This window comes from Vulpes vulpes, unplaced genomic scaffold (assembly GCF_048418805.1).
Source record: "Vulpes vulpes isolate BD-2025 unplaced genomic scaffold, VulVul3 u000000652, whole genome shotgun sequence".
NCBI classification, from domain to species: Eukaryota; Metazoa; Chordata; class Mammalia; order Carnivora; family Canidae; genus Vulpes; species Vulpes vulpes.
Genome location: NW_027325771.1, coordinates 384,257 through 396,591, shown reverse-complemented (window position 1 = coordinate 396,591; position 12,335 = coordinate 384,257). Strand labels below are relative to the sequence as shown.

The 12,335-nt window shown below is 37.0% G+C and overlaps 1 protein-coding gene across 16 annotated transcripts in view; it reads right to left on the bottom strand.

Annotated features, from left to right (window-relative positions):
- Nucleotides 1-184: 184 nt before the first annotated feature.
- Nucleotides 185-12,335, bottom strand: part of FAM169A (family with sequence similarity 169 member A) — a 61,595-nt gene continuing 49,444 nt past the window's right edge. For all 16 annotated transcript variants that reach the window (XM_072745327.1, XM_072745340.1, XM_072745331.1 and 13 more), the window contains 4 exons: nt 12,050-12,200; nt 8,315-8,471; nt 5,041-5,244; nt 185-4,312 (listed from right to left, as the gene is read on the bottom strand). In XM_072745327.1, coding sequence (XP_072601428.1) covers nt 3,764-4,312; nt 5,041-5,244; nt 8,315-8,471; nt 12,050-12,200 — 1,061 coding nt within the window. In that variant the 3' untranslated portion in view covers nt 185-3,763. The remainder of the gene's footprint in view (nt 4,313-5,040; nt 5,245-8,314; nt 8,472-12,049; nt 12,201-12,335) is intronic.

The window sequence follows — 12,335 nt, the reverse complement described above, 5'->3', positions numbered from 1 at the left end:
GAAAAAAAAAAACTGCACTGATACCCTTAAAGAGAAATTTGTTGGCAGTTACTTCAGTAATCTAAAAAAAAGGCCATGTTTTAGGTTTGTAAGCTTGGTCAAAGCACTTTTGTGATCTGAATTATGTTTGTGGCTTTGAGCTTTAAGGTGTCCATAGTATTACATTAATCTATGATCACGTTAATGGTTTTAAATTCTGTTTATTTTTAAAGTCTGTCTTGAAAGTACAACCAATGTGATTAATTGTGCCTTTAACAAAATCATTTAATGTCTAAACAAATTCAATATCTAAACACATCTTTGTCGATTAAAATAGGGAAAAGGGAAAGAATATCAAAACACAGGCCAAGAAACAATCACAAAACATTACTTTTAAACTTAAAAAAAAAAAAAACTACCAAGAAAACAAACTTTACCTCAGTAAGACTTGCTATTCTGAATAATGTAACATCTTTTCTAAGTTCTGTAAACAGAGAAGTTTTAGAACACATACACACTTAGGAAAAGAAAGGCTAGTTCCTTGGGAATGACTATCCAATATGATACAATTACTTCAGGATGACAGAAGCTGGACCTTTCTCACAATTAGATTTTAACAACTGATTTTGCCACTAATAGAAGTGGGGAATGTGTGAATGACTAAGATTTGGAAGGTTAAAAAAAAATAGACTAAAGGTAAGCACAGTCCTACAAAACTCAGTATGCTTATTTTTTAGAACCCAAAATAAGCAAATTATCTTGTACAAAGAAATCTTGATAGTAAGTATGCCAACAAAAGCATAACATTTGTAACTAATCACACCCATGAAAGACTGGATAACACCTTAAAAACACCAGATTATACAAGGCAGAAATTTCTAAAATGCTGTTACACAGATGAGTAATGTTAGTATAAATTCTGTATTTACATTAAGATCTGTATCAGTTTGCTGGTGTGACCAAACCTTAGACGGTAATCCCTAAAGGGAAAGCAGTACGTTAGAGCAGATATTTAGATACTAAGGAAAGACTCGATTTGATGTAATCCTAAACCTTCAAGATGTTTTCTCAAGTCACGGAAACAATGTTTTAGGTAGTGTTCTGGTCAGCTAAAAGTGAACCATTAATCACCAGTAAGTGTGATCCTTGCCGTTTTATTCTCTGCTGTGAATGGAAACATCATGAATACAGACATTTTAAGTAGAAGACTGACATTGTCATGCTATTTGATTTTATAAAAAATCATAATAGATCCTCTCACCTTTAAAAGGTGTAGAGGAGCTTTATAATAAATTCTTAAATATATTTCTGTGATGTCTAGCAATTGGATAATTTAAACTTGAAGGAACTAAAATTCTGCTAATCTCTATGTTTTATATTACACAAGGAAATATACATGTATTTACACAAACTGAAGTGAAATCCTTTTCCAGAAATAAAACGTCTAAACAAGAAAAAAGTTCACAAAGGACTATATAGAATGTTGACAAGACACTCAACAACCAGACTGGCTGAAATCAGATTTCAGTCCTCTGTAATTTTCGAGTTTTTCTAATGCCTTGTAAAAACTAAGTATCTGATTAGTTTTATTTAGATTCCTTATGGAGAAGAAGTTTTGTTATAAATTCTACACTTACTGAGTATAGAACTCATACTGAACATGAACGTGTTACTGAACACAAAAGTAAGGTTTTTCTATGCTACCTAGCTTTCTCTACCATCTACAAACCCCCAAAATAACATTTTCAGTCAGAATGATATGCAATAAAAGTTTTCTTGAATCCTAAGCAAAAAGTACTACAACTGCTTAAAATGCTCTTGTTGTTTAAGAATAAACCAAACAAGTTTAACAAGTATGAGTTTATACTGTTTAGTCCCGTTATATAAGAATAACCATGTTCTGTGAACTCCGCAACTATATTCACATATCAATAGTTGTCAGTGAGCTCAATCTTAAAACTACACCCTTTTAAAGTATTCTCAAGAGAACAATGAGCAATCCAAGTAAAAAAAGTAAACTGTTAGGTTTTTAAATCTATTTTGAGAAATTAAAAATGGAAAAGTTAAGAATTTACTAAATCTTCGTATCTTAATTTCCCTAATTGTGGTAGTAAAGTTTCTCACAAAATCTATAAAATAGCATAAACATGTGACATATACTAGTCCTAGTACCAGTCATACTTATTTTTTCAATTAATTAGCATTTGTTGAGAGAACAAATGGCCAAAGTGCTTTAATTTTCATTTGGGGTGAAATCATCTGGCTTGTCTCTGACAATTAAGGGAAATGTAAGGGATACAAGTATTCAAAATTTTACATGAATAGGAGGGTTTACTGTTTTGTCTGTTTCACATTTTAACTTAGCTCATTAGACCTAAAACATCAACATTCCAAAATAAAATTTAATGACATCACTGGACTGCAGACTGGATAAACCTTTGACATCAGTCCTCGTGAGCACCTCAAATAATGACACAAAGTCACAATGTGTTTTCATTTAAGGACCAAGTGGTTTTAAAAACAATCCACATGGTGCCAAAGCATTCTATGAGTTAACTGCAAATCTGAGCACACACAATACTTCCAAAGAGTAAGACTGTTTTAAGATTCTCTCTGGATTCTAAGAATAAGCATTTTATTCATTTTCAGATAAATTATGTTAAAATTAACAAGAGAATTTGTTTTTTAAGTTTTACTAGGCAAAGGCCTTTGCTGTCATACCACAATGTATACACACAGGCTAGCTTGTAACCCTGTCGTCACAGAGCAAACTAAGAGTGAGCAAGACCAAAGCAACAAGCCAGGCCTCCAATGCGATCTCAGCTCGTTCAGCTGTTCCTGCCGTCTAGATCTAAGATTGTGGGGCACAGTCCAAACCCATCCAGAAGCCGGCAGACAGGCAGGCAGATCTCTCGGCAGGAATCACTCTGAGTTAGGGAAGTGGATGAAAGCTGAGAAGAACAGACGATTCTAGAGTAAAGGCAGTGGCAGGATTAAGGAGAAGCCTTAGGAAGGTTTCTCACACTTCTGAAGTACACGTTAATTACATGAGGACAAAAGTATCGTCCCCCGCTTCAAATGAAATTTTCTATGATTATATTAGTGCCCACACACCAGAGTTAAATCTCTAGCAGTACTGTAAATATTAGACGTTAAAAGACTGAGATGGAACCAGATTTTATACCTTTCCTCAGACACTGAAGTCAGAGAAGAAACTGCATCTATACAACTAATTAAGAAGCCGATATACCACCTTCATAAACCTTTCACCATAAATTTCTGTATTTGTGCTCTCATTTAGTTGAAGTACATTTTCATTTACTGACATTTTTGTTTAGACATGCCTACATTTAAAAAAATGATTAGTTTTGATCTTTGAGATAAAACTTCTAGAACCCTCACCAAGTTTACTATTAAAATCCATAGTATAAAAGATTTCTGTGATCCTTACAAGTAATGGAAAGCCTACTACTTTCAGTTTAATTTAAATTTCCTGAAATATTAATGGTCAGATGTCTCCAATTGCTAAAGAAAATATAGTATGATCTGGTTTCCATGGTTAATAAAAATAAAAAATTGTATTTACACTGAACAGCCTGAAAAATTAAAAAGAATGGTGAATCTTAGGTCCTAAGGGGGAAGGGAAAACTGGTATCATAAATAAGTTCAAAGTGGAATTTTGGAATTTTTGCCCTGTGCCCCATGCCATTTATTAATTGCCATATTTTAAAAACAACAATTATTTTACAAAGAAGAGGGTTTATCATCTGCGTATCTTCTTCATTCATGTCAGCTTGGCTTTCTTCTTAGCAGGTCCTTTATGCCCTTTGGCCTTTCTTCTTAAATTCCGCCTGTCTACCACAGGTACTTCCACTTCTATTTCCTCTGAGCTGCTGTCCACAGTTTTTTCTGTTGCCTGTGCAAACTGATCCAGTTGCTCAGAAGACGCTTCAGACTGCTCCTCTGACTGATTCTTCTGTCCCGCATTCTGTGAAAACGGCACATCTTCAAGTTCAACCTCTATCAGAGAGCTCTGAGGAAGAGCTGTAGATGTTTCCTGGGATTCAGATACCCCCTCCTCACCCTGGTCTTCCAATGAAGAAGTAGTGTTGGGTGATAAATTTTCAGAGATCGATTCCTCAGAAAATTCCGCTATCACAGAGTTTGGAAAACCACTGTCGGATCGTTCTTCATTTGGGATAGTAGCAGCATTGTCTGAACTCCCAAAATGTGCTTTCTTTCTTGAAACCAGCGGCAGTTTCTCTTCAGTGTGCCCTTTTTCATCAGATGGGCCTTCATCTAGCAACATTTCTGAGTCAGTTACATGTGAGGTCTAAAAATAAAGAACCCGGTGAACAAACTTTTGCAGTACAATTCTTACATAAATCACACACTAATACGCAATGACAATGAACTGCGTTGTCAAGAATTCAGTACGCATAGCTTTTGTTAATTAGGTATACATAGTCTGAATACAAGTCTTATTTCACAACTGTCTTATGTGATAATCTGCTTCTTGCTTTGAAGATACAATTAAAGTAATCATTTTATCTCAAAAAGTACTTAGAACATTTTAAACTTCTTATCAAGTTTCTTCAAATCAAGTTTTTAGTTTCTTGGTATTACTGGAGCCAGAACCAAGAGCCCTTTGGAGTTTGACACTGGGCCAATCCACTAAGTTTGACTATAATTTCATTAGATGATATGTAAGGACAATGGAAATATTATTCATTTATTTATTTGAGACACTAATAAGATAACACTATACAATAGTTTTTTAGTCTTAGGTTGGAATATTTGAAAGTAAAAATGAAATTTCTCTTAAAATACTCTATCAGCAGTGAGATATGTGGATAAGGTTAGAAAGATTTGAATTTATGGACTATTACTGATTGCATTTTCTGAAAATACCTAATTTAGCATAATAAATAACATATAACTAATCTTCCTGAAGGACTATATACATCAAGGTGGAGGAAAATATACAAACCACAATACCGCTTCCGTTTCACCGACACTGGAACAGCTGGACTAGAAAAAATTAAGTTACTTCCCTCTTACCTTGTCCTGTGCAACAGTTTCAGGGGGTTTTGAAGGTTCTACCACCAGTGGAACAAAAGCAGCAGAGTCTTCACTGGAATTAAGAGACTGCAATTTCATTTCTTCATCTAAAACTTCACTGGCAGAGTCCTCCTCTTCAGTTATAAGTGAGGTTTTAAGAGTATCATCCATTATCTCACCATTCATAGGCTCTAATTCAGAGTCCTGCATCATTGGGGGGAAAGAAGTCAGGACACAATGATAGACTAACTTATCAGTCTTGCCAGTCTCTACCTGTCATACAGCAGGACTCAAGATACAGTCTCCCAAATAGTCCTATTGAGGGAAAGAGGAAACTTTTCAGGCAGGGTCAGTAAAAGAAAAGAACCCACAAGGAGCCCAAACTCCTTCTGTTGTCATGCAGACAGCAGACAGACCATGGTGCTCTGCAGACGAAGTACAGGTCAGAGATGCAGGAAAGAAACCCTGCCCCCTTCTTGTTCTTCCTTATACAGCCATCAAGAGTGGAACCTTTTCGGTAATAAAAAGGCCCCAGATACTCTAGATTTGATGCCAGCCAGCTCTTTACAGGACACTAGCTAATCAGCACTTGGAATCTTTGGGGACCATGGGAAGTTAGGGGTTACCGTGCCAGGGGGAAGCAGCGGCACTACCAGTCTTGTGGGAAGCTGAGTTGGGATACAGCTTCTTACTGTAAGAAGAAAGCCCCCAATCTCAGTCAGCTCCATATCCAGTCAACTTTGGGTCATTTTTGTGAACAATCTTACTCCTTATATCACACTAAATATAGACATATCAGTGAGGTGATAACACAAACTTTGCATTTCTGAAACTCTTCTGCCAACATTTATCAATGTAAAATACTTCTATTTAATGTTTAATAGTTCTAATGAGTCTTAGTGACATTTTGATAGACGGCATTTTATTACCATTGTAAAAATTAAATAATGATGCAACTCAAGCTCAGTAACAGGTTTGTCCAGATTATGTAGGATCCCTAAAGTCATAGGGATACTAAAATCAAGGACTAAAAAAATTTAAAAAAAAAAAAAAAAAAAAAAGGACTAAAAAAATTTATCTTGCCAGACAGTATGCAGAAAATAGACTGCACACAGAAGGTAATTATAAGAAAGCTCATAAAATGATCAACTAGGGTAGGAAAAAATGTTGAAAGAAAATGATATAATCAAGCAAAAGCTTAAAAAACTCAGAATGTTGGTAACTAAATGTAAGAAGCAACAGAAGAGATGAACCTGGTTTCTTTAAGTTTTAGGTTTGGGAAAAGAATGGAAGATTATTATTTTTTTTTTTTTTTTTTTAATGATGAGGCTCTATCTTCTTTTCTTTTTTTTTTTTAAGATTTTATTTATTCATGAGAGACAGAGAGAGAGAGAGAGAGGCAGAGACACAGGCAGAGGGAGAAGCAGGCTCCATGCAGGGAGTCTGATGTGGGATTCGATCCCGGGGCTCCAGGATCATGCCCTGGGCCAAAAGCAAGCACTAAACCACTGAGCCACCCAGGGATCCCAAGAATGGAAGATTAAAAAACAAAAACACACAAAGGAAAAAAAGGCTCAATACAGAAGTGATAAGAAAGAATAGATTATGTTGAATTTAAGATGATAGAAGACATCTGTCTACATAGAATATTCAGAAGACAAGTAATACTGTGGCATTATAGACTGAATCAATATTCAAAGTCTAGAGTTATTGGTCACCCCACAGAAATGAGAGTTCAACCATCCAACTGGATGCATTTTCATAGAGAAGACATGAACCAAGAGCAGAAAGCCAAGAACTGAGTTTTCTAGAATGTCCACAGATAAAGGGGAAAAAAGGAAGAAGCACAATAGTCAAATAATAAATAAAACCAAGACAGAACTTCAGAGATAGGAAAACCAAGAAACCAAAATACAATAGTGTTGGGCAGCCCCAGTGGTGCAGCGGTTTAGCGCCACCTGCAGCCCAGGGCGTGATCCTAGAGTCCCGGAATCGAGTCCCACGTCAGGCTCTCAGCATGGTGCCTGCTTCTCTCTCTGCCTGTGTCTCTGTCTCTCTCTCTGTGTCTCTATGAATAAATAAATAAAGTAAAAAAAAAAATACAATGATGTTGTAAAGCCTACATTACAGGGGCCGAGAGAGTATTAAGGAAGACACAATAGTCAGTGCAGGTAAGGAAACCACTTGAACTCAAGTGTCAATGCTGACCTACGAGAGCATGTGCTCAATGTATCGCTGGACAAATGACACCTATTGCATGAAGCACATACAGCATAGTCTTCAGTTTTTAAAAGAGAAAATAACACAAATATATATTCCTTTAAACATCTGGGTGCAAATAAATCCCTTTTAAAGATGTGCACATAAATCCCTTTTAAGTGTCCACATTTTTTTACAAGACAAGAAAAAAATGCATTTACAAATACAGTTTCATGCAACAGAGAAAGCAGGAACAAACCAAAGTTAAGAAAATAAAATTGGTAATGTAGTTTCACTTGTTTGGATGCTGGCTAACTTGGCAAACAGGTAAAAGACTTTTTTTTTTTTTTAAGATGTATCCACTATTTATTCATGACAGACACAGAGAGAGAGAGGCAGAGACACAGGAGGAGGGAGAAGCAGACTCCACGCCAGGATCCCGATGCGGGACTGGATCCTAGGATCCCAGGATCACGCCCTGGGCCAAAGGCAAGTGCCAAACCGCTGAGCCACCCAGGGATCCCCAGGTAAAAGACTTTTAAAGAAATGTAAGCACCTATAAAAAAGAAATAAGGAATCTCTAGAGAGCCAAAGATAGAAGACACTTAGGAAAAAGAAGAGAAGAATAGGAAATGGTAAAGAAGACGAAAAAAGAAGGTTAAGGACAAATATTTGAGGAGCTACAGCCATCAGACCAGACCTTACAGCATTCTAACTGATTCTACAAGATAGACCCCGTGGTCACATAATTTGTGTCACTTAAGTATGTTTACTCTCTCAAATTAATCTGTATTTTAAATGTACAGAGGGATCTTACTAACTAAACATCTTCAACTTTACCTTTACTGTAATTCAAACTTTTAAAAATTCCGTTTGACACATGAAATACTTGTAACTTTATCCTCTCCCCAACTTGAGTACCTGACCTTGCTTAGTATAGACATATGCTTTTTAGCATTAAACACAATTCTACTACAACTCTAAAATATATCATATTTTTCTAACAATACATGATTACAAAAGTTAAAATTTAGTCTACGTTCATTCACTTTATTTAGGAAGTGAGATCTCGTACCTTTTCACCATCTTGCTTTTCCAGGCGTGGCTGGGCTTCTGGTGCAGGCCGAGCATCCTTATCACTACTTTCATCCTCAAATTCAATCACACTTTGTTCAGGTTCTTCTTCCAGGAATTCTTCTGAGCTCTCTGATGTGCGTGCAGTAGATTCCAATCTAGAAAAGAAAACCACTCTTACTTGTTTTATTAAGGATGAATAAAGTAACACTTTAGAGAATCAACCAAATGTTGTAGTCAACAACTAACCAATCTAACAGGTCCAAAACCAATCTCCTCCTCTCACAAACTTGTCCTCTTTCCTACCTTGTTCTCCAGTCTGAGTAGTAACACCACCATGCCCTCAATCACATAAGCTAGATTCTTCTTTTACTCTATCCATACCTCATTGGCTCTCATTCTATTAAATGAACACACATCCCAATTTACATAAAGCCAGTCCACTTCATAATTTTGTCCCAGCTTTGGCACAATCATTAATAATGCCCCTTTCATTCTCAAAGATATCAGTTTGGACAATAAATGATATAGTTTTGTTCTACCTCCAAAATGCCTTTCAAACATATCCCTAATTTTCTGTTCCCATTTTCATGGCCCTCCCTCAGGCCGCAATTCTCTCTGGACCACCATAACTTTGTTCCAACTCCTCTCTATACCTGCAGTATGTACATTCTTTAGTAAAGCTGTCAGAGGTCTGTTTATAATACACCCATCTCTACTTGTGACAGTCAGAGCTCAGAAAATTCTTTGGTTCTCTGGCTTAAGGGAAAAGTGTACCTTCTTACAAAGACTAATATGACTAGACCCTCATTTATATATATGTATCTTTATCTATCAGTCGATTGATAGACATATTTTTTTAAGATTTTATCCATCTATTTATCCATAAGAGACAGAGAGAGAGAGGCAGAGAGACAGAGGGAGAAGCAGGCCTGACACAGGACTTGATCCCCGGACCGGGATGACACCCTGGGCCAAAGGCAAATGCTCAACTGCTGAGTTGAGGGACATCCAGGGGTCCCTAGTTATATATTTTTTAACACCCGAAACATCTTGTTTCTTTGAATTAGGAATCTAGGTGTGGTTTAGCTGGGTATCTCTGGCTCAAGACCTCATAGAGTTGCAATGAAGCCGCCTATTGGGGATGCAGTCTCATCTGAAGGCCTGACTGGAAGTGTTCCCCCCTCCAATCACCCCGTCCAAGCTCTCACTCATGCAGTTGTTGGCAGCATTCAGTTCTTCATGCAGGCTAATAGACTGAGGGCCTAATTCCTTGGAGACTCTTGACACATGGTACCTCCTCGTAGTGCTGCTCACAGTATGGCTACTTGCTTCCCCTGCATGAGTTATTTTGCTGTGCCACACCCACCAGGCAAAGGAGGTCTTCTTGCTCATCGTATCACCAAGTACTTCAAGGAGTCATTCATGCTGCTACAGTACCTAATGGCCTGGGACCCAGACTCTCATATTTTTATTTCCTACTAGATGGTAACATTTACATTATAAATCAGTTATCCTTATTAATACTCCTCTTAGCTTTTTGCCTTTGCTCATGCTATTCCTGTAGTCTAGATCTGCATGGTGCAAAGCAGTAGCCACAACACATGTCATGATTTACATTAATTAAATAAAATGAAATTTAAAATTCAGTTCCTAAGTTGCACTGGCCACACTTTAAGTGCTCAATGGGCATACTAGGTAGGGCCATTTTGGACAAGGCAGATAAAGCACATTTTCATCATCACATTAAGTTCTCTGGACAATTCTGTTATACATCAGAAGTCAACAATATTTTCTTTTAGGTTTTATGGGCTACCTGGTCTCTGAACAACTACTCAGCTTTGCCACTGTAATGCAAAAGCAAACATTCAAACATGTAAATGAATGAACATGGAAGTGTTACATTAAAGTCTTATTTATAACAATAGGTAGTCGGTCAGATTTGATCTACAGACCATAGTTTGTGGACCCTTAGCCCAGAACATCTCTCTCAACTATGCTCATCGAGTTTCAAATTATCTTTCAAGCCCTGGTCCGAATGCCCAATCTCTCTATCCCCTCAATTAGGTTCAGTCAAATCTCTCCTCTGCATCTACACTGTTTTGTACCATCACAAGCCACCCTATATATTGAATTAGAAATCACTATGCAGCAAATTTTTCAAGAGCAAAGAGGAAATTTTGTTCTTCCTAACAGGTGAGTAAGGAGTCAACCATTTAGTTTTACTGTCACTGTTCTATTTAGGAAAAACAAAATTCCAAAATAATTCTGGGATGTTCAAGAGAAAATGCACTGTGAAATTCCCTTCTAAAAAGGGTACTACATTGAAATGTTACACAGTAAGAAAACTATGCTTATCTAATCTCTTATCTTTTCACAAATTACTAGATTTAAATATTTAGTTATATTTGCCTTTGGGCAGCCCTGGTGGCTTAGCAGTTTAGCGTTGCCTTCAGCCCGGAGCATGATCCCGGAGACCCAGGATAGAGTTCCATGTCAGGCTCCCTGGGTGGAGCCTGCTTCTCTCTCTGCCTCTGTGTGTGTGTGTGGGTGTGTGTGTGTGTCTAATAAATAAAATCTTAAAAAAAAAAAATAGTTATATTTGCCTTTAACATGAATTTTCCACTAATATAAAACATTTACATAATTACTCAATTATTCAAATTTAAAATTTACATAATGAAATTAGCATAGCGACAGAATCTTCTACTTGAATAAAATAATTTCACAAATAAAATGGCAAACCTATGAATGGTTTAAGTCCGGAACAGCTGGTAGGACTATAAGGATTAAAAATTCTAGTTTTACAGTAGAATTTGAAATCTTGCTTTCTTTAAGATTCCAAGGAAGATAGAGGATAAAGGTTTTTTGACCCAAATGTTCTGTTGATGCACCTGGCTATTAAGTTCCTAGAGGAGATGACTGAACCACTTACAGTTATTGCTAATTTGTGTCATAGCCAATAACCCAGTAAATGAATCAGTTATAAAATAAAACTTAGGGTTTTTAAAAAAACTGACTAAACTTTAGCATTTTTTTTTCCAAAGACTTTATTTATTCATGAGAGACACAGAGAGAGAAAGAGAGAGAGAGAGAGAGACAGAGAGACAGAGAGACAGAGATACAGGCAGAGGGAGAAGCAGGCTCATGCAGGGAGCTTGAGGCAGGACTCAATCCTGGGACTCCAGGATCATGCCCTGGGCTGAAGGCAGGCACTAAACCACTGGGCCACCCAGGGATCCCCAAACCTCAGGATAATCACTAGAATATTCTCTTGGATTTTCAGACATGAGAGATTAAATCGTGGATTTATTTTACTCTCTTACTAGCAACTTCTCCCCATAATATGTCAAAGTGAGTGCAATCAGTAATCCTACCGAAGAATTGAAATACAAACTTTTACACGAAGGTGATTTGCTACACAAACAATATAATAATAGCCTCCACCTTAAATACTAAATACTAATAATATGAAAATGAAGGGGCACTTGGGTGGCTCAGTCAGTTAAGCGTCTGCCTTCAGCTCAGGTCATGATTTCAGGGTCCTGGGATTGAGCCCTGCATGGGGCTCCATGCTCAGTGAGGATTCTGCTTAACCCTCTCCCTCTGCCCCTGCCCCTCATTCTGCTTGTGCTATGTCTCTCTCTCTCTCTCTCTCTCAATTAAATAAATAAAACCTTTAAAGAATATGAAAATAAGAATAACAAAATAATGAGAATAAAATAAGTAACTTTACTTGTTTATTGAAGCTGTAGGTAAAGCCTGGAGCGTCTTTTCATCTTCTCCCTGAGAACTACTAAATTCAGAATCCTGAAACCTCTTCCCAATCTTTGGCCGCTTTAGATGACTACTTCGAGTACGAGTGGAAACTGGTGTCTTATCTTGACCTGAGAAAAAAACAGCAGAACTATAATTAATTCTGTATGTCCTGAAAGGATTACCTGTTACAATACACAGAAATGTAAGAACTATGCTAGCTTACATATATTCCCACAATTACACATGTCTTTCTCTCACTTATA